Source organism: Thunnus maccoyii, chromosome 18 (genome assembly GCF_910596095.1).
Source record: "Thunnus maccoyii chromosome 18, fThuMac1.1, whole genome shotgun sequence".
Lineage (NCBI taxonomy): Eukaryota > Metazoa > Chordata > Actinopteri > Scombriformes > Scombridae > Thunnus > Thunnus maccoyii.
Window position 1 is genome coordinate 241243 of NC_056550.1, and position 25265 is coordinate 266507.

At 39.4% G+C, this 25265-nt stretch overlaps 1 protein-coding gene across 4 annotated transcripts in view; it reads left to right on the forward strand.

Annotated features, from left to right (window-relative positions):
• The window catches only part of bcl2l12 (BCL2 like 12), a 35399-nt gene extending 17892 nt beyond the window's left edge, over positions 1-17507 (forward strand). For all 4 annotated transcript variants that reach the window (XM_042392912.1, XM_042392913.1, XM_042392909.1 and 1 more), the window contains 5 exons: positions 23-242; positions 3284-3388; positions 4412-4488; positions 4697-4960; positions 15168-17507. In XM_042392912.1, the coding sequence (XP_042248846.1) occupies positions 23-242; positions 3284-3388; positions 4412-4488; positions 4697-4960; positions 15168-15209 (708 nt within the window). In that variant the 3' untranslated portion in view covers positions 15210-17507. The remainder of the gene's footprint in view (positions 1-22; positions 243-3283; positions 3389-4411; positions 4489-4696; positions 4961-15167) is intronic.
• The last annotated feature ends 7758 nt before the right edge of the window (positions 17508-25265 follow it).

The following is a 25265-nucleotide window of genomic DNA, read 5'->3' on the forward strand; positions in this document are numbered from 1 at the left end:
CCAGAGGAATCTGTTCCCACAGGATGATGTCAGATCCCCCTCTTCAACATCAGAAGATGATGACAGTGAGAAGAAGCAGCAGAAGAAACTGAACCAAAAGAGGATTAGAAGAAAGATCTCCAAGTTCTTCAGGTTAAAGTTGGAGAAAGACAAGGAGAAAGAGGAACATGGGTCTCATCCTCAGAGGCCTTGCACATTGTCATTCACCACAGAAGAGCCTAAACCAACCATCGTCTCTCCCAGTAAGCTCCTCCATTACACTATCAAACTACACAAACCAGCTTTGCAAATCCAGAGTATTTTAAATAAAATTTTAAGTCTGTCATAAAACAATAGTCAGGCACCCAAATACCATTCCATAATCATTCCTCCTGTTCATACTGACCATTAAAAGATCCATTCCTAATGGTCTTTCAATTTAAGTGATGAGGGACAAAAATGCAAAATGTATTTAAAAGATTATCTGACACTAATATGAAGCTTCAGCCATCTAAATTAGTCAAATCAGTAGATATCTTCTAAGTTACAGTATTTTTAGTACCAAATTCATTCTTACTATCCTTCCGCTTTAGCTCAGAAGTGAAACTACCCCTCTTTGATCATTCCTCACTCCTGGATCCTTGCTTAACCTGCAAGTCAATCCGGTCTGCTATCTTGAAGGCTGCTCCAAATAGCTTATTTCTGCTCTGAGGAGCGAGGAGGGATCTCTGAGCAAGGGTACATTATTTATGTATTTATTTATTGGGACCATGTACAGTGTTAAACATAAATGTTACCATTTGGTGTACTGTACCAGAGTTATCTTATAGCTAATTTTCATCTGTAGTCCCTTTGGCAGGTTACAGTTAAAACATATACACAGGACAATAACAGTCCAGTACAAGCAAAAAAACACATGGGACACATAATACAAAATACAAAGCTACACACAATAGCACATCACATACACCCACAATGTCACTAGAAATGACTAATGTGTGCTTGTCAAATTAAAAGCAAGATTATTTGCATTCATGAGAAGATCATTGTCAATGGCACATTTCCAGTCATCAGAAAAGAAGTTGTATTTAAAAGACAAGTTAATTAAATGAGCAATGGGGGGAGTTAAAATATCTGTGTGATTTAACAAACATGGTGTCAAATTGGAAAGCATCTCTACTTTTGGATCTTTTTAAGGAGGTGATGATTTTGTTTATTTGTAACTCATTAGTCTCTGCCAGCTTGAAAACCTGGCCTGTAGTGTCTATAGGAACAATATCCAGTTTCCTTTTTGTAATTTTTTTTCCAAGCTCATATACAGACTCAAAGAAAAGACAGAAGCAACAGCAAGATGATCTTCAATTAACTTTCCCTGTACTTTGAGTTTAAAATTTCCTAAAAATTTTGGGTCCCTCCTTATGAGATTATCAATGTTTTTTCAGATCAATTTGCTGTTGCCTTTTGCCTTATTCATTAAATTGAGATAAAAACGAGATTTAGCTTCTCTTAGCTCTTGGATAACTTTGCTCCTTAAATCTTTATAAATCAGCATGTCAGTGTCTCTTGTAGTTGTAATTGCTTTCCTCAGTGCAGCATCTCTAGATTTAATTATTTTCCATAAATTTTCATTAAACCACGGTAAATTGTTTTTATTTTTAGATTTTATCTGTATCCTCACATTAAATCTTTCCCTCACAGAGTTGATTCATCAGAGGACAGTACATCATCCCAGTTCAAGCTGGTAATTTCACTGGCAAATTCTTCTTGCCTAGCTCTGGGTATGCACTGAAGGATCATTGTCTTAGTTGCTGTGGTTCTAAATCTATTTTTAGTCAGTTTTCTTGCACATAGGGTTAGGTTATGATCTGATAAGCCAGTGATTTAATTATAACTTTTAATTATTCTTTCTGGTTTATTAGTAAATATCAGATCAATTTGTGTACTGGAATAGTTTGCAATCCTAGTTGGGCCTTTAACTAGTTGTTGGGATGGGTAGGAATATGTTTGGTTATTAGTAAAAATTCATAATTATCATAGATAACCAACTGTTGATATCAGGGGAGTCTCACACGGGAAGGCACCAATATGTTGGATCTGTGAGGAGCACGGTTGGTTATTAGCAATAATGAATCATTATCAGAGATTATTACTAATTATAAAACTTAATGGAATTATTAATATGAATTAACCCAGAAACCGGGACCAATAATCAAACAAGGTAGTCTCATAAAAGAGTTCACCTAGAATGTTAATATTTGAGGGATATCAACATTCACAGAAGAACAAAGAAGGGTTGAATTCGAGCTCTGACTCCCTCAATCAGCCACTTTTCACAATATGTTAAACACAATTATGACAAAAGGACTTCTCTCTAGCATACCATAGCAGTGTTAATTAAACTTGGGAGAGAGAGAGAGAGATGGTGATGTGATCTGGCGTCTGGGACGCGGAACGTGGCTATGGGAGGAAGTCATGTCACGTGAGAACCAAATGGCAGAAGTATGGCAGTGTCTTTGTTAGATAATAGCAAGATGGTGCCGCCTGGTGGTCAGTGTCTTGCACTCACCCAATTCCATGTAAAACACGTGTCTGATGGCGGATAGCAAGGGACGAGTCCCACGTTATCTGACCATCAGATGTCCAAAAAGATGTTGGTGAGTGTGTGTGTGAGTCGCAAGAGAGCGAAGAAAGAGGAGGGAAAGCGATCGTGAGGGGGAGAGAAGCGGATCCTTTGTCCACAGAGAGCGCGCATACAGACGGCAGTCTGTAAAGCACGTTGTCTGGTTTCTGATCGACAAAGCAACTTACTCTCTCCCTCACAGTGGCACAAACACAGGATATGTTAGACCATGAACAACAACCCACATTAGCTTTCCTGTTTAAGTCTCCTCCCTCTAACTTACAAACATGAACACATGTTTTGTCCTGCACCTTAGCTTGTTGAACAAGCCACCAAACAAGCATTCACCGGGGAAAGGTGCACTGCTAACCTCTGTCAGCTGTTGTCAATCAAACAGTGTGAGACAAAAAAGAGCATTTCTGATGTTTCCTCAAAGACCTTTTGTCCCCATATACAAACTATTAACTATACTTTTAAAACGTTGACATTATTTTTGACTGTGTAGGGTGATTAAATGTGATTTCAGTTGGAATTTGATGCTAAAATGTTACTTACTGCACCTGGTTGTAACGTATTTTCTTGTGTGTATGTAAACATACTTATTACAAAGTAGTAATAGTAGAATGTTTAAAATAGAATGACAGTTTTAATCTGAGATACTTGTGTGTGTTGTGGTTGATATAGACCACCCTCCTGAGTTCTATAATGAAGTAGCAGAGAAGCTGGACAAGATTGCCCAAAGGTCCCACAGTATAAAGAAAGTGAATCCCACCGCCCAGTCTTCCCCAGGTAATCACCCGTGCGCACACAAACACACACACACACACACACACACACACACACACACACACACACACACACACACACACACACACACATACATGGACGCACGCTCATATGCACACACATACACACATGCACACACACACACAGAATCCAATTGAAGAGGTGGCTGTATTATACCACACTGGAACTTGCATAATATAATTTAGGGAACTCATGTAAGCAACAGTTAGTCACTCAGTTTAAATGTTATTCTGAAGCTCTCCTCCCATGCAAGGCCTGGAGTGTTATTGTGATGGACACACATTTGGGAGATGAAGAAAGCTTCAACCAATACAACAACAACAACAACAACAACAACTACAGAGCTGCAGATTAAGATTCCCAAAGCATGGGCACTGGCTAATGTCAGACTAAGAATGTAGATGGGTGTTTGGTGTTTAGGCAGTCATGGTTGGTGTGCCACCTCAGCCTTAGTATTTGTGTTTTATAAGACTATAGCACAAAGGTCATTAGATTGTCTCCATCAAACTGTGTTTTATGTTTTTTTATGAGATACTGTGGCTGTGTGTAGCATCAGTATTAAATCACCTAGTGGTAACTATAACTACAGGAGGACACCGTTGAGCTTTTTAACACAGCTATTTTCAGTCTGAAACACCTGAGCAATGACTGACAACCCCCTCAATGGACCATCCTCACAAACTGATTGACCTTTGTCAAATGCACACACCTACGTTGCCACAGCCACTCTACCTCAATGGTTAATGTTTATCAATAGAGTTAAATGTTTACAATGTTTACATTCTTGCCTTGTTTGTGCACTGTCTTGTCTAGTCTTTTTGTACTGTTCTGCCCTCATTTTGTTTTGTCTTAGCATCTTATATTGACTGCCTGCTTAGCATGGCTTAAATAAGCCATGCCAAATGTAGCTCCACTGGCCACAGGGAAATATGTCTTGAGTCTTGAGTAGACAAAAACTCTATGATGTGTTTCTTTGACTGTAAAGTTGGTGGTTCCTTCTTTTAGGAGTGTGTGATAAAGAGGCAGTGGTGCAGCAGCTTGTTAAGGTACTCTCCTTGGAGGGAGATTCTATCAACACTAAGGTAGGTATACTTTGTGTTGAGAGGAGACTTTGAATATAGGGGGATTTTTGACCTACAATTCTGCATCATCAGTTAACTGTCAACTTGACCTACTCTATGATACTTTATACAAAAAGATATTCATAGAACAAAATATTGGTGAATCTGACTTGAGTCCAAGTCATGTAACTGGAGTCCACACCTCTGCTAATTACACATCTTTTGACAGATCCAGTCGGACCCCTTTCTGCGCTCCAGCTTGATTCGTCTTTCCTATGCATCATTTGCCAATCTTCTAGACACTTTCAGTAGTAGTCAGGTATCTGAGGCCCCAGCCCTGCTGCCAACAGCTAGTCCAACACTGCAACGCATGGCTGTCACCATGGAGGTATCACGGCGGATAGTGACAGCCACAGGAACCCAGCGCATGCAAGGCTATGCAGAGTGCTACATGGAGACCTTTGCCCCCTGGGTAAAGAGCCATGGAGGATGGGTGAGTAATTTAATGAAAACATTTGTAACTTCCATTATGTCCAAATTACCAAATTTTATGTATATATTAGGGCTGTCAAATATTATGATTAAAATATTTAATCGTGATTAATCGTTTGACTGTCCATAGTTAATCACAAATTAATCACAAATTAATTGCACATTTTTTTTATCTGTTCATAACTTACCGTAAAGGGACATTTTTCAAGTGTTAATACTCTTATCAACATGGGAGTGGACAAATATGCTTACTTTATGCAAACGTATGCATTTATTGTTGGAAATCAATTAACAACGAAAAACTATGACAAAGATTTCCAATGACAACTATTGTCAGAAACCATCACAGGTACAGCATTTAGCCTTTTAAAAATATGCTCAAATCATAACTTATGGTAAACTCAAGCCCAACAGGCAACAGGTGGGCACATTGACCAGCTAAATTTTCCATTTCTTCAGTATCGATTAAAGATCACTCCGTGGATCCTTCAATTCAAAAAGCAAATCACACTATGTAATTGTGTCCAACCTCACATGGGCAAAACAAAAACATCCCCTTGTGCTATGGGATAAAAACAGGATAATAAAAAATAAAACAAACAATAAATACAGATGTTAGTCATTTCATTTGTCCAATTCACCACCACATTACCATGGTGCTGCTGTTCTGGTAAACATGGGGGCTAAGAGGCTACAGCTCATGTTTCTGTCCTCTGCACGTGTCGGCGTTGTGTCTGCCTGCCTGAAACACTGTCTTAAATGGACTTTTTATCCAGTTTTAAGCCATATTCTTATGATTCACTCTTTAGACCTTGGTTGTTCTTAACTTTATCTTTTAACTGGATGAAGGATTTTATCCATCGGACATCTGGATTTTGTGTTTTCAGAGAAACAAACTGAGCAAATGGTCGCAGCTTGCAGCATCAGTGTCAGGGACTGTTGGGCCCCTGGCAATTTTGTACTTGGGCCCTAATAATAATGATAATAATAATAATAATAATTAAAGCTGCAAGCAGTGATGATCGGGCCCTTGCGCCCTTGCGTACGTCGTGTCGGGCGCAGTCGAAGCGCTTCAGTCACGGGCGTGTAGATGTCTCCAGACCAGGGCTGTTTTCAGATAGTGAAAGAAGAGGGTTAACATCACTTCCTTTGTTTGCTGTTTTGCCTGCTGCTGGGGCTGATTCATTGAAATATCTTAGGGGGCGCTATGGAGCCAGTTTGCATCACTGACTGAATATTGGTATGAAGACGTGTCCAGGCTGGGAGTCTTATCAAACTTGCAAAGTTTGGTGTAGACTTGAGCATTTACATTAAAGTAATAGCAATTTCGTCTGTCATGGTGAAACATCAAAACTCAATGCCACACCACGGCCACACGCTTCAACGCTAGCCAAATCTTTTGATAACTTTGATCATACACTAGTGTAGATGACACACACTGATATTGAAGTCGTTACGATGAATTCTGTAGGAGGAGTTCGTTAAAATACAAGGTATGCGAAATGGCAAAAAAAACACGAAAAATTAACACTTTTTTCAAGATGGCCGACTTCTTGTAGGACTTACAATATGGTTCCAAGAGGCTTTTTTGTGTGTCTTGACATGATACATAAGCTTTGTGAATTTCATTTTTCTACGTTAATCTGGAAGGCGGGGCTATAATTTTGAAATTTTCAAGGGGGCGCTGTTGAGCCATATTGCCACACCTATGCAAATGACCTATCCAGGATTTTAACTGGTGTCACTCCAGACACGTGTGCCAAGTTTCGTGACTGTAGACCCATCCCTTGCCCCTAAAAACAGCATCGTATTTCATGGTGAAGGATGTGTCGCCATGGCAACGGTGTTTGGTTATGGGTCATGACCTGCTGAATGTAGCATCACCAAGGTCTTACATCTTAGCTGAGTCAATTTCAGCTGCATTGGCCAAATTTCCTAGGAATAATACAACAAAGAATGACGCATGATACTTCCTGTTGCCAGTAGGTGGCGCCATGACTTTCACTGAATATGGGCCTGAACATGTGTTCAGACGGGGACTCTTAACAAGCATATGAAATTTGGAAAAGATCAGACCATGTGGAGTCAAGTTATAAGGCTTTGAAATTTCATGGCGAAACATCGAAATTCGCTCGGCTTCGTCATGGCAACACCTTTCGACGAAAAGTCACCAACTTCACGATATACGATCTCCAAGGTCTTGAGGCTATTCTGAGTAAATTTGAGGTGGATCCGATCACCGTGCTACCCACAGGGCGTCAAAGTGTAAAACATGTAACTTCCTGTTGCCAGCAGGTGGCGCTATGACTTAGATCCAATATTGATGCATGGATGTGTTCAGGGTGGGACACTTATCAGGCACAACAGGTTTGGGTCTCATAGGATCATGTATGCCAGAGTTATGGCCGTTTCAATTTTCATGGCGAAGGATCGAAATTCGCAGCCCGGCCACACCCCCTTGGCAATGTCGAAAACTCTCCGTTTTGATAACTTTTCATCTTCAAGGCCTGTAGATGATACTGACTGAATTTGAAGTTGCTGAAGTCAAATCTCTAGGAGGAGTTCATTAAAGTATGCAGGCTGGAAATGACCAAATCGGCGTCAAAATCGCAACTTTGATCCAAAATGGCCGACTTCCTGTTGGACTTAGGGTATGTGTCCAAGAGACTTTTTGGTGCGTCTGGTCATGATACATAAGCATACCGAATTTCGTTCTTCTACAACAATCCGTATTGAGGGGCTCAATTTTCCAAATTTTCTAAGGGGCGCTGTGGAGCCATTTTGCCCTGCCTCTTTGCGAGACCCATAAAATATCAATTTTTTACCACTTTTGATGTATGTGCAAAGTTTAACAACTTTTCGTGCACATTTAGGCCCTCAAAAAGGTGTTTGTTTTAGAAGAATAATAATAGAGAAGAAAAATAATTCCTTCAGATCCAATAGGGCCTTCGCACAGCTTGGTGCTCGGGCCCTAATAATAATAATAACGATCCCTTCAAAAACAATAGGTTCCTCGAACTTTCAGTGCCGAAGACCACTGGGCCACTGGCACTTTTGTGCTTGGGCCCTAATAATAATCTTTACAAAAACAATAAGTTCCTCGCACTTTGAATGCCAGGGACTGTTGGGCCACTGCCACTGTCGTGCTTGGGCCCTAACAGTAATTACAATAATCTCTACAAAAACAATAGGTTCCTTGCATTGTCAGTTCCAGGGACCATTACATATACATATACAGATGGGTGACAAATTAAAGGAAAAACCGGTACAGGCCTGAATGCTTGACCCCTACAGTGAGGGGATCCGGTGGCTCTTTTATGCTTTGAGGGACATTTTGCTAGCTTGGTTTGGGTCCACTTGTGCCCTTAGAGGGAAGGGTCACTGCAAATCAATACAAAGTTGTTCTGAGTTATCACCTTTATCCTGTAATGAAACATTTCTATCATGATGGGAGTGGCCTTTTCCAGGTTGACAATGCCCCAATTCGTAGGGCAAGAGGGGTCACTGAATGGTTTGATGAATATGAAAATTATGAGAATCATATGCTATGGCCTTCGCAGTCACCAGGGATAAACCCCATTGAACACCTATGGGAGATAGATATATCAGAGCACTATAATGACTCACATTGTTAATCAAGACAAGTCAACATGAAGAAAGTTTTGAGTGCATTAACTAGGAAAGTGGAAATTAAGAATAAAAGACTGTCTTTTATGTAAGCCTGATCAAATTAAAGGCTTGTTTCTCTCTGCCATTGAAGTAAAGGCTTCAGACACAATTAAAGCTGCAAGCAGCGATGAACGGGCCCTTGCGCCTCCGTGCATGTTGGCCACAGCGCAATCAAAGGGCTTCTGTCACGGGCATGTAGATGTCGTCAGACGGGGGCTTTTTTCAGACAGTGCAAGAAGGAGATAAACATCACTTCCTTTGTCCACTGTTTTGCCTGCTGCTGGGGCTGCTTCACTGAAATTTCGTAGGGGGCACTATTCAGCCAGTTTGCATCACTGATGGAATATTGTCATATAGACGTGTTCAAGGCCGGGAGTCTTATAAAACATGTAAAGTTTGGTGCAGACTGGAGCATTTACAGTAAAGTTATAGCAACTACCTCTGTCATGGCGAAATATCAAATCTCAACAGTGTGAGGATGAGAATTTTCTGCAGGGTGAGACATGTCTGCCTTGCTCACACCTGTGTCATCAAAATGATGCAAGTGTTGGGCCCATTCACTTGAATTTCAATTAGTAAATTGAAAACTCTTATTGAGTTTAGTTGTAAAAGTAATTAATTTCCTAATTTTCATCAAGTCTATTTTTAGAAAAGTACAGACTTTTAACCCACATGACCTGGTGAAAGTTTTATTGAAATGTGTACTGTCAGGAGAGACTATAAGTAACTGCAGTTGGATACAGAAAAATACTCATACATTTGAATGGAGAGTGTGAGCGAACCACTAGGTGCTCGGGCCCTAATAAAGGAAAAACTGCAGTACAGAGCTACAAATTTTAGTTTTGATGGTATTTTTCTACAGCACTTTATAACTAAACTGTCACCCTCACTCCATTTTTTCCCTTACCCTCATAGGTCATCCCCACTACTGAATTATACATATAAGACCTATAATTATTGTAAAATAAATGATAATAACACCAAACTTCATACAAAGTTTGTATATAATCTACTGTATGTATATAGGCCTTTCTGCTGTATCCTACAAAAATGAGTTCCATTCAACCTCCACACCAGTGGCGGCTGGTGAAAACTGGGGAGGACAGGAGAAAAACCAACATGGAATCTTACAACAAACCGCATCAAACTATATCATTGTCCCCCACCTGATGAAATCGGAGGGGTGGGGGGCAATTTTATATGCCAATAAAACAATTTGCTTTTAAAAACAAAAACCCCTGAGTGGTGTAAAGGCTGCTTCTTTAAAGACATTTAGCATATACATATTGTTTCTAAACAAAGAAGAGCTCATTTTAGCCGTGGAGTGGTTCAGATGTGTGATTTTACCAACAGAGTGAAATTCAAATTCATAGTATTGTTCTATTGTGACAACAGATTAATGTTCTCATCAAAAACAGACAAGATATTACATGATTTACTCGTGTTTCCTATGTATTTTCTTAGTATACAGAAATATATAAAGTACCACAAAGCTTATAATGTGATACAGGAACAGATCAGTGCTGAATACTAGAGAGACTGAACACTAAAAAGATTCACAGGTTCACATCAGAAAGTATTAATGCATGTATCAAATACATGACTTACACACTCTTATCTATGTGCACGACACACAAAATATAGTCTATAAAGCTGACATGTTAACACTAGGGGTGCAACGGATCACAAAACTCACAGTTCGGATGGTATCACGGATTTGAGTCAAACAAATAAAACTTTGTTTTCCATTTATTCTGTAACACACTCACAGCAAGAAACAGCAAGGAACTTTTGCCCATGGTCTTAAATTATAATAACATTTAAGATGTCCAATATTTTAAATAAAATAAAATATATAAAATATTCAATGTTCAATTATTGAAATATGAGGCATATCTTCCTCTTTTAAACACGGTAGTGAATGAAACAGCTTCTGTCCACATCATCAAAACTTGATGATAACTTTGAAACATGAACACACGTCTTGTCCTGTAGCTTGTTGAACGCGCCACCAAACAAACATTCAACGCCAGTTAGCAGCTAGATGCTAATTAGCTGCTCAGCTGCAGCACATCAAATGGCATGTAAACATACCTACAGGTGTCACTTCGGACCCGTTAGATGCTGGTTTGATCGTTACCCTTCAAAATCCCTGTTAGCGACACGCTGTCTGCCCATGACTTGTACTTACAGCAGTTTGTTTACTTTGTCTTAAATGAGACATTAAATTTTGCAATTAATTTGCAGTTCATATACCTGCCAAACCGTAAGGGGCGATCCGTACGAACCACGGATCAACTACAATCAGTTACACCACTAGTTAACACTTCCTATTCTAGTTATTTTAAGCTTATTACTCAATATACAGCTCAGCTTAAAAACGAACTAAAGAAACTGTCAGAAGCAAGCAGCCAGACCTTCTGTACACTAATCATACAACATCAACAGGTGACTGAACAACCGCTCAATTAAAAATGGGATCAATTCCACATGAATGAGTGAGTCCTGACATCTCACTGTAACTTCAACAAGCAAACTACCCACAACACATTATATATATATATCTGCTGCATTCTTGTTAAGGAGATCATTCACACAACAGCCACACAGAGAGACATTTAACCATCAGAGATGAAATTAGCGACCAAAGAGACAGAGAGAGAGAAGCTGTATCTGACTCACATTATCTGATGTCTTCTTTCTATCATGGAGATGAAGTATTCATGTCATAATGTCCATTTGTAGCTGTTGATCATCTTGTTTGTTAGTTAACAGAACTTAATGGCTGCTGCTTAACCAGTCCGATGTCATCAGCAACATTGACAAACAAGCTAACTCTCCTGGTTGTTTCTCCAGTTGCTTCTCTCTCCAGCCTCCCTGGCCGTGTCCTGCTGCTGCTGTGCTGCACAATCCAGATCATTTCTCCTGTTAGCTTAACAACAGTCCTTAATAGTCCTTCCATGGATGTATAAAGAGTCCTTCAGGCAGCTACAACAAGCCAGCTGTTGCATTGGCCAATGCAAGGAGCTATCTACTGCTGCTACTCTGCCTTACAGTGGAGAGAATTGAAGATGAATTCTGGAAACTATCATTGGATCAACTCAATGTCAGTATTGCATTCTGGTTGTTGATTGGTCAGGGAGGTCGTCTTCCCTTGGAGCATCATTTTTCGTGTCTTTTCCAAAGAACATATGTTGTAAATAATACTGAGATTTGGTTGTGGTTTATTTCAACCAAATATTCTTTTTTATATTTTGATCTCCCTCTTGCCTCAAAAAAAATAGAGGAGGATCAACCTCCTCTGCCTCTATGGACTAGCCCCCATGGTGTGTGCCACACACCGCCCTTTCTCCCTCCTCTCTCTCTCCCTCTCAGTTGGAGAGGAGAATCTTACTCCTCTTGTGAACTCTCCTCATAAATCCCATTACTTTGGCCAAATCTTACATTAAAAATCATATTTTTTGTAGCAAATTTTGTTGCAAATCCATTGATACAGGTTTGAAAGTGGTCAGACTTATAGTTTAGAGGTCAGAAGCCTGTGTTTGACACAAAGGTCATGCCTCCCCATTGCTTTATATTGTAAGGGTGATGTGGCACTGCAACTTTCGGAGCTTATAAAACCCAAACCGTTCGAGTTATTACAAAGTTTTTAACAACTTTTTTTCAGCACAATGTCATAAGTCATGTATCAAAGTTTGAAGTCGATACCATTAACACTCTCGGAGGAGATAGCATTTGTTCGGGGGCCAAAATTGAGGCAAAGTCTTATATTGACAGGCTGATTACGGACTTCCTGTTGGATTTAGGTCAGGGGTGTCAGCATATGATTTGTAGGTCTTGATGAGACGAATAAGTCGGTTTTGGTTTGATCTCTCAATGACATTGGTGGCCATTTTAGTTACATAGGTGGCGCTAGAGAGCACATATTGGCACTTTGGGGGTTAATTTTTACATTTTATCAAATTTTTCACCAGACTTGATGTGCGTGCCAAATTTGGTGAGTTTTTGAGCACTCAATTATTTGTCTCATCAAGGCCTACAAGTCATACAATGACACCCCTGACCTAAATCTAACAGGAAGTCCACAATAAGCCCATTAAAGTACGACTTTTCCCCAATTTTGGACCCCGAACAAACGCTATCTCCTCCTAGGGCGTCAATGGTATGGGCTTCAAACTTTTATACATGACTTATGACACTGTGCTGAACAAAAGTTGTTAAAAACTTTGTAATAACTTGAACGGTTTAGATTTTATAAGCCCTGAAATTTGTAGTGCCGCATCGCACCTTACAATGTAAACCAATGGGGAGGCAATCTCTGGGCACAGACTTTGTGTCAAACTGATGCTTGTGACGTCTAAACTATAAGTCTGACCACTTTGAAATCTGTATCAATGGATTCTTGACGAAATTTCCAACAAACAGATGTGATTTTTAATATCAGATTTGGCCAAAGTCATGGGATTTATGAGGATATTTCACAAGAAGAATACTCGGAAATCCTGCTCTCCAACTGAGAGGGAGGAGGGAAGAAAGGGGGGAGGGGTGGATAAAGTCAGACCTGTCAGCCCAGGTCTGACAACATCTACATGCTTGTGACAGAAGCCTTTGGACTGTGCCACACCCCAAACAGTAAAGGATAGAAAACATATGTAAATTCAAGATTTGTAGGTCAAAGTCTCATGACTTATTTAAAGTTCAAATGAAGTTTGTATCTAAAACTATGTGGAAGCAGTAAATGTTCAAAAAGGTGTGGGTTCGCTCACACTCTCCATTCAAATATATGAATATTTTTCTGTGTCCAGCTGCAGTTACTTATTGTCTCTACACACCTGACAGTACACATTTCAATCAAACTTTGACCAGGTCATGTGGGTCAAAAGTCTTTACTTTCTAAAAATAGACTTGATGAAAATTAGGAAGTTAATTTCTTTTACACAAAAACTCAGCAAAAGTTTTCAATTTATTTATTGAAATTAAAGTGAATGGGCCCAAAACTTGCATAATTTTGATGACACAGGGGTGAGCAAGACAGACATGTCTCACCCTGCTGAAAATTGTCATCCTCATACCGTTGAGATTTGATGTTTCGCCATGACAGAGGAAATTGCTATAACTTTATTGTACATGCTCCAGTCTGCACCACACTTTACATGTTTGTAAAGTCAGACCTGTCAGCTTAGGTGTGGAGACATCTACATGCCCGTGACAGAAGCCCTTGGACTGTACCGCACCCCGGCGTGCGCAAGGGTGCAAAGGCCCGTTCAACGCTGCTTGCAGCTTTAATATTATCCTAAATCTCCTACTTTTTTCTGAGATTTGCTCATATAACGGATCTAAGTCAGTCACCAAACCCTCTTAACTGCCCAAACGTTTCATAAATAGTTTGTTTCCACTTGATGAATGACACCCGTTCATGAGGAAGAGTTTGTGAATTTTGATCATTTAATCATTGCTCAAGACTTGTATATACTGCTAAGTTGTTGGTAAAGTTTCATTCACCCAAGAGTCAAAAGAAAAACTTCACATCACGGTGCTTAAGGTCTTGCTCTCTGAAGTCAACAGACAAAAAAATAACACATTTAGAAGGGTCAGTAGTCATACTAGCGGACCTGAAATAATTAGAAAATATGAATCCAGTTGCCACTGACATGTCATCAGAGCAGCACTGTAATGTGACAGAAGTAAAGGGGAAATGGTTTGACATGAATTTAGATGTTAAAACACATGTGACAGCACAGAGACGGATGAGAGAATTTCACACAGTATGTGTTGGGTATAATTGAGGATGTTACTCTGGACAGTGACAGTGGACTGCATAAAGACCCTAAGGCAGCTGTCAGAGGGAGAGAGGAACAAGTTGCTGTGCAAAAATATGCCAGTAAAACCATAAAATCTAAAAAACAAACATTGTCAAGACTCTCAGTAAATTTGCAAGCCATGATAATAAGATGAACAGAACCAGAACCATTATGCAAGTTTGTTTTAGTTATATATTTTATTTTAGTTGATAGTTGGTATCATATTTAAACTTCAAATCCATTCGGGTTAATGCATTATAATTCCTAAGTAAGCAAGCAAGTGTTTTTTCTGGAGAAAGGTAAATGATTTGTTCATGACTTATATGACAGATCTGGATCTAAGAGCATTTTTAAATATGAGAAAACAGTGAATGCCACAAGTCACTCATATGTCCATGAGGTTCTTGCATGAGGCCTATTGACTCAACTATATGATGGGCATTCACTACACAACCTGACACAGTTTCTCCCTGTGTTAACCTGTTTATCAGGTGTTGAGGCATCCTGGACCCAATTCATTAGTATAAGATGCGTGATCAACTTAGGGCCCTGCAGCCAGGGTTTATGTGCATATTACCTAACATGCTACAGTCCACCTGGTCATTTGACCCTCGCAGACATGGGCAGACGACGAAATTTACATGTGGGGACCACCTAAGTATGTGGACATGAAAAGTGTATTTTGAGCTTTATTTTCCTCTGTTTGTACATATCATTAACCTTTTATTTCATCTTTAGGAGAATGTGGTAGATTTGGAGGAGGATGTGGAGTATGATTGAGGACAGTTTTGATTCCAACTAACCACTGATCAACACTGAACATTGGATTGGATTGACATCAAAGTGAAGAGAGACAGTTGGACCTTACTCTACTTTCCTACAACAAGCTTTCCATGAACAAGCTTTCCTGCAGTCTCATATGGACTGTGAGAAGAGCAGATTCCAGAAGCCTTATTGATTTATGTTGATCTGAGCTGTCAGATCTAACAATGATCTGCTGAAAGTAATTTCGCCAGAGGTTATTGTTCTACATGATCAGAAAAAGAAGCTATTTGTTGTTATTGATTAATGTAGATTATTTTATGAAAAGACCTGTCAATCAATTTGAGAGCAACAGCAGGTTGTACTGTGTTTTGAGTTTTGGTAGTGGGCAGTTTACATTTGTCAGTTCTCTCTGCACTCCAGTCCTCATTTTTTCTATCTCCATTTCGTGGGGCGAGATGAGCGTGTTAGCCAGGTGCCCAGAATTAACAGAGCCATCAGTTATCTAGGATCAACAGTGTGAGGTGCAGAAGCCAAAGCTTTTGGAAGGTGTAGACATGTACTCCCTAAAAAGTATACATTGAAAGAGCTTCAGCTGTGGATTTCAGTTGTTTGTCTCTGATAGAACAGATACACTTCTATTTTAATCAATAAAGCTGTCTTATGGTACATAACTACAGTAATTGTGTGTTGGGCTCTGAGTGCTTCCAAAACGTGGGTGGCCCACCCCCAACATTATGCCTGAATGCCTCCTTTTTAGACACACAAATTGAACACTTATTGCTGCTCCTGCTCTGCTGATGTGCTGCTCACAATACATTTCCTGTGTAGACGCAGTGTTACATGGTTACATACAGAGTCAATAGCTGCATCTTTTCACCTGCAGCACACAGCTTCACTGAGGGTATAATACAAAGATGTTTGGTAATACATCCTGGATCAGTCAGTAGCAGATGCTAGTGTAGTGACAAGAATATTATCTCTCACTAGCTTCCTACCCAGAAACACTGCCATGTTTATTTTTTATTGTTTTTTAAATGTACAATCTGTTATCCGATGCAAATGGAAGAGTCACTCCACCACCAAAACTCAAACCATTTGATTAAAACATTCTATCACTGTCAAATTCATTGGCAGGTCTTGGTACACAAATGAAGAGTAAATATCAACTGAATCTAAGCTGTTGATGTTTTCTGTTTTTTCCCCCCATGGTTTACATTCATGTTTGAAAATAACTGAAATCTAACGTGTATTTTGTCTGGTCAAGATTACTGATTATGTTTTTTATGTCATGTAACATGTATTTATATTTTTTTTATATGAACTGTCTGTCTGGGGACATTCTTAAAGAAGCAATTATCAGATACAGTAAGTAAAAAGAATGGGTACAAGGTGTGTTTTCTTTGTGTAAGGGGAATGTGATGTGATAAGCATTTGGACTACCTTTGTTTGCATAATGAATATTTTTTGGTGCAGATCTCTAAATCAGGAGTTAATGGAGTAATATTTTGCTATTTAAATATTTTATTTTTTATTGAAATGTTATTTAAAATTACAACTTGACATATCAGAGAAAGAGAAGAAAGTATCAATTTATCAATGCAATATCTATTTACAGCACATAAACAATCAGCTATAAGAATGAATGGGGCTTAGAGGGAAGTGAGAGTAACAAAAGCGATAAACAGAAAGCAACAACAACACTTTGGTTGGGGTCAAGTCAACTTATCAAAGACTTGCCCAATCTCAAGAATTCTATGTTTTTAATGATTTTAGGGAACTGACACTTTAATAGAAACAGGATTTTTTTCTGGTGAATTTTCAAAGAAATATGTAATTGCTCTGTTAACCTGCACTTTTAACATCTGCATCCAGTTTCTCAAAACACTTGACAGGCCAGATTTCTGTTTCAAGTTGTCTGTTGAATAACCTCTGCATGATAAATCATGTAGTAAAACCTCTATAGTGGTTATACATAACCAAAACTGAAACCACTCCTGAACGCAGGGTGTTGCAAAATCATTTATATAGTTATGACAATACATGCACTTTTGCTGTGTATTTACAAGTTTATTAATTACAAAGGCATTTTACATACTATTGTCATGAAATTTGCACTGTGAGTTGTTATTAATGGTTTCATTAAGTATATCTCAAAGAAGAGCACTAACCTACTCTGCATATAGACATGAATAGTGGATAATGAGAGGGGATGTACTGTACACAATATAAAAGAACAAAAGAAAGAAGATTTATTTCACTGATATAAATATTGTCATGAAAATAATTTGTGTTTTTTGGATCTGTGATTTTTTTTCAGGATCTCTAAATCTTAAGTTAAAGTTTTTTTTAATAAAAGCATTTTCAGAAATTACCTTTGTCTGATATAGTAGTTTGTGACAGACAAGTATTCTTTCTAGTTGATGTGAAGAGCTGCCATAAGAGCTCTGTCTCACACCTAGACTTAGTATGAAACATTCACTTGAATTGATTCAGCTTAGTCAGATATGAACTGCTCCAATAAGGGAACATTTAATATCCAACTTTTTAGTTGATTAGAGATAAAAAGTTAAAATTGTTAAAGGTAAAAATGAAGCATATTCATTTTTCAACTGCATAGTCGATTTTTTTCACCTCAAAGGTTTTCAACAACTAATTTTGGGAGATGGTTTAGGAGTATGTAGGAGTTTCTCTAGTTTAAAATTCTCCTCCACTCAAAAATGTGTTTTAAGACGTGTACATTAAAGCATGTTAGTGACATCACAACTAGTTTCAAGCCAATATGCAACTTACACAAGTGTGATGTGGAAAGTTGAAGCCTCCAGTGTACATACACTGAGAAAAGACTTTTCAGTGAAATAAGAGACATCTTGTGTCCAGCAGTTCAACTTCTGAAATGAATATAATTTGTATATTAATAGATTCTGGAATTTTTAATGAGGGAGAAGGAGTAGAGGCCAGGGATTTTTCTAAGGATGTTAATGTGGTAATTATACTTTTCTTCATTTTCATTTTCATTTCATTTATTTATTTATAAGGACAACACACATTAATCAACATTTCTGTAAATGTGCCAGTGTTAGCCAGCTGGCTAATTTTCAACTGCAAAATACATACCTCCTTCAACTGATGACTACTGATGAAATTGATTCAGTGTGTTGTTCAGATTAATAACTGGATGAATTCTAGCTTAGTTTAGTGCAAACATAAAAATCATATTATAAATTGAAAAAAATCATTCTGTAAATGTACCATCTAAATTATAAACATGAATCCGAAACTGTAAGCAAGAATTTTTTTTCCATAAATGAAACTTGAAACTAGAAACTTAAAACCAAAGCTGCAATCATAATTATTTTTCCTTTAACTATTGTATAAAATAGCTGATGTTGCTTGGATTGCTTTGCTGTATTTACATATCTTTTCCTCCTTTGCTCTCAGTCCTCAGTTTTGTTCTCTGCTGTTGAGCCTGTTTTGACGTGGGGATAGGCTTAGTGCCAATATGCCACCTAGCAAGTGAATGACAACTTGTGTAAGGCAATGTGTCATGACATCAAGTGTCAATACTTAACAGTCACTACCACAGCTTGAGGCTGAAGCCAACGTGGAAGTACAGTACCTTAAAGTGCAATACCACTGACGGCCTCTAATAAGTGTGCTATGGTCATTTAGGAAATTACTGCTCCTTTAAATAAGATTTGAGGATTTATAGTACCTTTTGATGTCTTCTGTGTGGGCATTGGTTTACAGCTGTGATTTAGAAAGATGAGAACTCCCGCAACATTTGTAGTATGAGGAACAACTGTATTAGTTGACGGATGCGTTTCGGCTTGTGGCCTTCATGACCCTGATGAAGGTCACAAGCCGCATGGAGCCCCCATGCTGCTCATTACTGTCCCAGAAACACAGTTCCCCAACCTGACAAACTGTGAACTTTCTGTCAGGTAATCAGGGATCCAGGAAACAAAGGAGGGATCCACTCCCATCTCTCTGAGCTTGTCTTTGAGTATGATGGGTTGGATGGAGTTGAATGCACTTGAAAAATCAAAGAACATGATTCTTACATAAGTGCCTGATTCCTCCAGATGAGAGAGGGCACGGTGGAGCATGTAAAGGACAGCATCATCCACTCCAGTGTGTTCTTTGTATGCAAACTGCAGGGGATCGGGTTTGTCTTTGACCTCAAGCCTCTGTAGCCGTAGAAACAGATGCTCCAGGGTTTTCATGATGTGTGCTGTAAGGGCCACCGGTCTGTAGTCCTTTAGTCCAGCCAGACATTTTATTTTTGGTACTGGTACAATACAAGATGTCTTCCACAGAGCCCGGGCCCACCCCAACTGTAGACTCAGGTTGAAGATCTTCTGGAGAGGTTGACACAGTTGGGCAGCACAGTCTTTAAGCAGCCTTGGACACACACCATCTGGGCCAGCGGTCTTCCCAGAGCAAAGTCTCCTGAGCTCCAACTTCACCCCCATCTCAGTGACAGACAAGAGTGGAGGCACAGGTGTGACAACAGGAGTATCTGCAGCAGTGGAGATGGACACATGTGTAGGTGGAGGAGAAGGAGGCACTGTGGTGGAGAAACACACATGTGGAGGAGAAGAAGGAGCTGCAGTTGAGATGCATCCATGTGGAGGAGAAGGAGCAGCAGTGGAAGTGGGTGTGGCCACAGTGTCAAGTTCATTGGCTCTGTCCACATCACCCACTATTGGCTGTCTTTTCTTTTTGTTGTAGCCAGAGATGGTGTTGATTGCTGGATGTTGCTGCGTTGTAAATTTCTTTCAATCTTCTTTTTGTATTCCACCTTTGCCATCTTCAATCTCCTCTTCAACTCATGTTGCACCTGTTTGAGCTGTTCTTTGTCACCGTCTCTAAAAGCTTCCTTTTTCTGGTTGAGGATTGCTTTTATGTCACTTGTGATCCAGGGTTTGTTATTGGGGAAACATCGTACAGTCTTTGTAGGTATGACTGTATCTTTACAGAGGTTGATATACTCAGTAAAACAATCAATCTGACTGTCAATGTCCATACTGTTCCTGTCTGTTTCCAGCAGCACATTCCAATCTGTGCATTCAAAGCAGTCCCTTAAAGCCTCACTAGCCTCAGGTGTCCATTTCCTGACTGTGAGACAGATGTCACCACATTTACATAAATATAACAGCATTAAAATGAACAGATCAGTCCATATTAAATTTTGTTTTATTTTATTAAGATACATAACAGTTTGGATTTTTATTATAGCTCCATTACAGACCGAATAACATCATTAACTGCTGTTACTACGACTACTACTGTTATTTTTTGTGAGAAAAAGTGTTAGTGGAGCAATATGATCGGACCGCGCTATTTCAGCCATAACTCTAATGTAACCTATCTCACCTCGTAAATGGTCACATAGTTTAGTAATTAATGTTACTCAACAGCGTTTACACTGCAGTGTGTCTCAAGAATAAAATATGAGATACTACTTTTGCTGAAAATATCGTTGGAAAAGAGGATATGATGAGCCTTGCTAACCTGATGTGTCATTCATAAAAAAGTAGAATATCGAGTTATAACCGACCAGTCTGATGTGTGTAGAGGTGTGTGTCGTTACAATGTATCAGCCTGGTGTCTTTTTCAGCCTATTAAATGAAGGTAAACACAGTGAACCAATGTGCGTAATGGCACTAGGCTCTGGGGCAGCACCTCAGAGGCTTCAGATTTATCAACATATCAGTCCTGCTGCCTTAATGAACTGAGAAGGGTTTCACACAATATAAAGGGTCTGTCTTCAGACACTGTCAGAATCACCAATATCCATTTACAGATCAGTACGGGGGGGACAGAATAACAACAATCATAACAACAATGACAATGACACAGCAGCAGCCAGGGAAGGATGCCAACAGGACTGTGAAGGACCGTGAAGGCTCGGCTCAGAATAAGATAATCAGATTGAAAGATTGTAATTTTTAAAAATGCCTGTGTTTTATTTGTCAGTGGAAGTTTTTTCAATGCGAATACTTGTTTCAGTGCCAATACATGTTTCTTTTTTCAGTGCAGATTTGATTTCAATGCCCAATTTTATTTTCAGTGCCAAAATGTAAATGTCACTGTTCTGGCCCCAAAATATTTCTCCCATTTAGCTTCTCTGCACTGGCATCCTGTAAAATCTAGCACAAAATTTCAAATCCTTCTCCTCACCTACAAAGCCTTTAATGGTCAGGCACCATCATATCTTAAAGAGCTCATAGAACCCCCACTAGACCCCACTAGAGCACTATGCTCCCAGAATCCAAGCTTCTGGGAGAAGTTTCGGTCCTTTGTGTGGGTTCACTGTGGGGAAGTGTGGGCAGGGCAAACCCACACTAATCCCATGTGGAGCCCATAGTTGGACTTGCCCACAAAAACCCACATGGGCCCCCGGTGGGATAGACCATGCAGGGCCCACAACAGTCTTGCCCTTTTGGGGCCACCATAATAGTTTCCCATGGATACCCACACATACCCCCCTACAGGTTAGCCTCTGCAGGGCCCACAGCAGTTTTACTTCTTCAGGCCCCAATGAGGGTTTCCTTGGGCAACCCATTGTGGGCTTGTCCACAGAATGCCCACATAGACCCCCCTGTGGGATAGCCCGTGCAGGGCCCAAAGCAGTTTTGCACTTTTGGGCCCCATTGAAGGTTTTCTGTGAGCAACTAACTGTGGGCTTGCCCACAGAAAGCCCATATGGGCCCCCCTATGGGATAGTCTGTGTGGGGCCCAAAGCAGTTTTGCCCTTTGGGGCCACCATGAGGGTTTCCCGTGGGATACCTACTGTGGGCTTGCCCACAGAATGCCGACACAGGCCCCCCTGTGGGATAGTCCCTGCGGGGCCCAAGGCAGATAACCAAAAGGACTGGAATGTAAAATTTAAATCTGTATATGTGGTATGAAACATATTGGTTTTTGTCACTTTATTTGAAGATAATTGATTGGCTGTAGTTCCTGTCACTGTTTGTTAAAAGTTTTGATCTGCTGAAGGCCTTTTGATTGTTTTTCTCACCCCAATCCCAGCAAACATGCCCCTTTAGAACCCATGTGAAATGCAGGGCACATGTGGGCCCCACACTATGGGGTTCAGGTGGTGCCCTAGTGGGACAGCCTACACCCAGCCCAAAGTGTTGGCTGAGTGCTGCTGGCCCACTGTGGGTCTGCTGAAGGCCTTTGGATTGGTTTTCTCAACCTAATGGTGGAACATGATTATCTAATCACCACCAGCTGTGCTACTGGGTGTGGCCTATATAACAGTGCCTGTGTCATACTATGATTGCTGATCTTGAAGAGGGCCGGAATGTCATCCATATAAAAGGGAAATGCATATGGAGCCAGAGTGTGCACTTTTTTCCTGCTCTTGAGTCTGCTTCCAGTGATCAGTGCCTCACTACAAACCTTGGTGTGTGTTACTTTTCCATTATATACGAAAGCTTCAGAAACAACCATTTGGACCTTGTGTTCAGATTTTTTGTTTGTTCTTATTCTCTTTGTATTTAACATTGTGGTTCCCTATGAACAGAAGGACCAGAAGATAAATGGCAGAGATCCACTGATGCCCCTGAGGAGATTGATTTATTATGTACTTATTGTGTTCTAATGTGGTTCTATGTGGTCATTGCTCTGTTTTATAAAAATAACGTTGTTTTAGCATGTCATTCAGTATTTAATCCACATGCTCAATTTTGTACTCAATTTTCAATATATTTTCTTCATTTTTTCTTTTTTCTTAATTTTTTACTCTAACCTGACTCTGAATAAATGTAAATGTGGGGCACGCACAGCCCACCTGAGCCCACTGGGGCACATTGCAGGCCCACAGTGGGCCCCATAGTGTAGGGCCCACATGTGCCTTGCATTTCACGTCGGTAATGGGACCCACAGTGGGCTGCCCCTGTGTGGCTCATTTTATTCCTGCAGTGGCCCCACATGGGTCCCAAAGGGGCATGTTTGCTGGGGTTATGCTGCTATAGGCCTAGACTGCCACAGGCCCTATACAAAATTGAATTGAACTGAATTGAATTGATCTGAATTGAAAAAAACAACAAAACCCTCTTTCACCTGTTTGGAAAAAACAATGAAAGAACATGTGTACAGTGTTCACCAAATATCTATTCTTTATTCACTGTTACTGTCTCGCTCACAGGACTCATCAGATAGTAGAAGACATGCCTGGAGTGATAATATTGAAAAAGAAATAATAAAGGCAGTGGAAACAAAGTTGCTTACAGTCACAAGTTTTAACAATCAATACCAGGTTTAAACTTTTACAATGTAAAAAAAAGTGTTTAATTATTATTATACCTATATTACTCCTTGTAACATACACAATTTCAAACCTAACATTCCAGATCAGTGCATTAAATGTAACGAAGATAGAGGGACATTATACCACTGTTCAAGAGAATGTCCTACTATCAAAGATTTTTGGAGGAAAGTGATGTTACATGTTTCCCACATTGTTAATTATGATCTTCCTCTGTGCCCCAAATTATTATGTTTACTATATCTCCCACTGTATGTAACTCAATAGTTGAGACTTAAGTGTGACTAAACTGGAGTTTTTTAATTTTCCTTTTTTTGTGGTTTTTGTTGTCTTTTTGATTATTCTGTTTTGTATGTTTGATATATATGTTTAAAGCAGAATAAATATGATGTTAAAACAAGAAAGGATCCATGCCGCTGCTGTGCATGCATCCTTCCTAAACAGAGTATAGGCTTACATCAACCATGCTTTCCAAGTACCACACAATAAGCCATCCTATATGCCGAGAACAAAACCACATGTAAGTGAAAACTTTTTAAAACAAGTTTAAACATGTGAGGTCTTGTTTACAAACCAATATTCACCCTGTATCTGCAAAGCTCAACATGAACCGATCTGTTACCCTCAATTATGTCTAAATCAATTTCAGTCCCATTTCTATAAAACCTAACCTGACTGTCAATCAAAGACAGGCTCAGAGATGCTGCGGGGCAGTGCAGGCAAAAAACAATAAAATAAAAAACATTATAAAAAATAAAAATAAATTAAAAGCAAGATTGTAGAGGCAGAAGCACCATAGCTACATGTTTTCAGAGGATTATGTTCAGTTTTGTTTCCTCCTGCTCAGCCCAACTTGATGGCAGAGGATCGCACTCCAACCTCTCCAAAATCCTGATGATTTTAGGTTGGCTATCCACGCGATACCTTTATTAATTATTTAAATATTTCTGCACACATATTTGTACTTTAACAGCAAATCTCCAAAGCCCATTTTGTATTCCTTTATTTAAAGATACTGTATGAGGATTGTTGTTTTTCTGTTGGATAAATTTGAACTGATATTTTGCATTTGGAGTCCCTAAATGTTTGCTGGACTTTAAAGCATAAATGAGGACTTTCAAATATGCAGAGTAGGGCTGCAGAGTTTGTGTATCCATTAGCCAAAACAACAAAAGCAGCAGCATCGGTATGCGAGTAGCTGCAGCACACATAACATCGAATGTCTGTTTATTCTGCCATTGTCAGCGTATTGATAATGTATGTTAATATTTGGGGTATTGTGACTTTGTATTTTGGGCTTCAGGTACTTCATGGAAGTGAACTCTATTCTTTCTCTTTTGTGGCGCAGTCAGACCAAAATTCACTTCTCATTCATGTCTACGTGGAACCAATCCGGTCTCACATCAAAATGCGTAATAGCTATATTGGTCCACAGTGCAAAACGTATTAGTTTCACAATAACAGCTCTAAAACTGTGAGATGCCTATGTTTTCTTGGCCTAATTTTTCCTATTGGCCTGCATCCATATCATGTGACTGTCAAGTTTCTGTCTGCCATTCCTTTTATTCTCAGTGGAAAATGCAATATTTTCACTTTCAGCATTTTATTTTCATAATCTTTGTTCAGTGAATGTATATAATGTTTAGTTTGTCGGTTATTATGAAGATTTTTGCAGACTTTCTATCATCACTATGGTGGTTGCTATGGATACTGCTACCGCTGCTGTTATATTATCTGTTTTGTTTTATGTAACTGTTGATGATCTTATATGATGATATGATGTTCTTTCATAA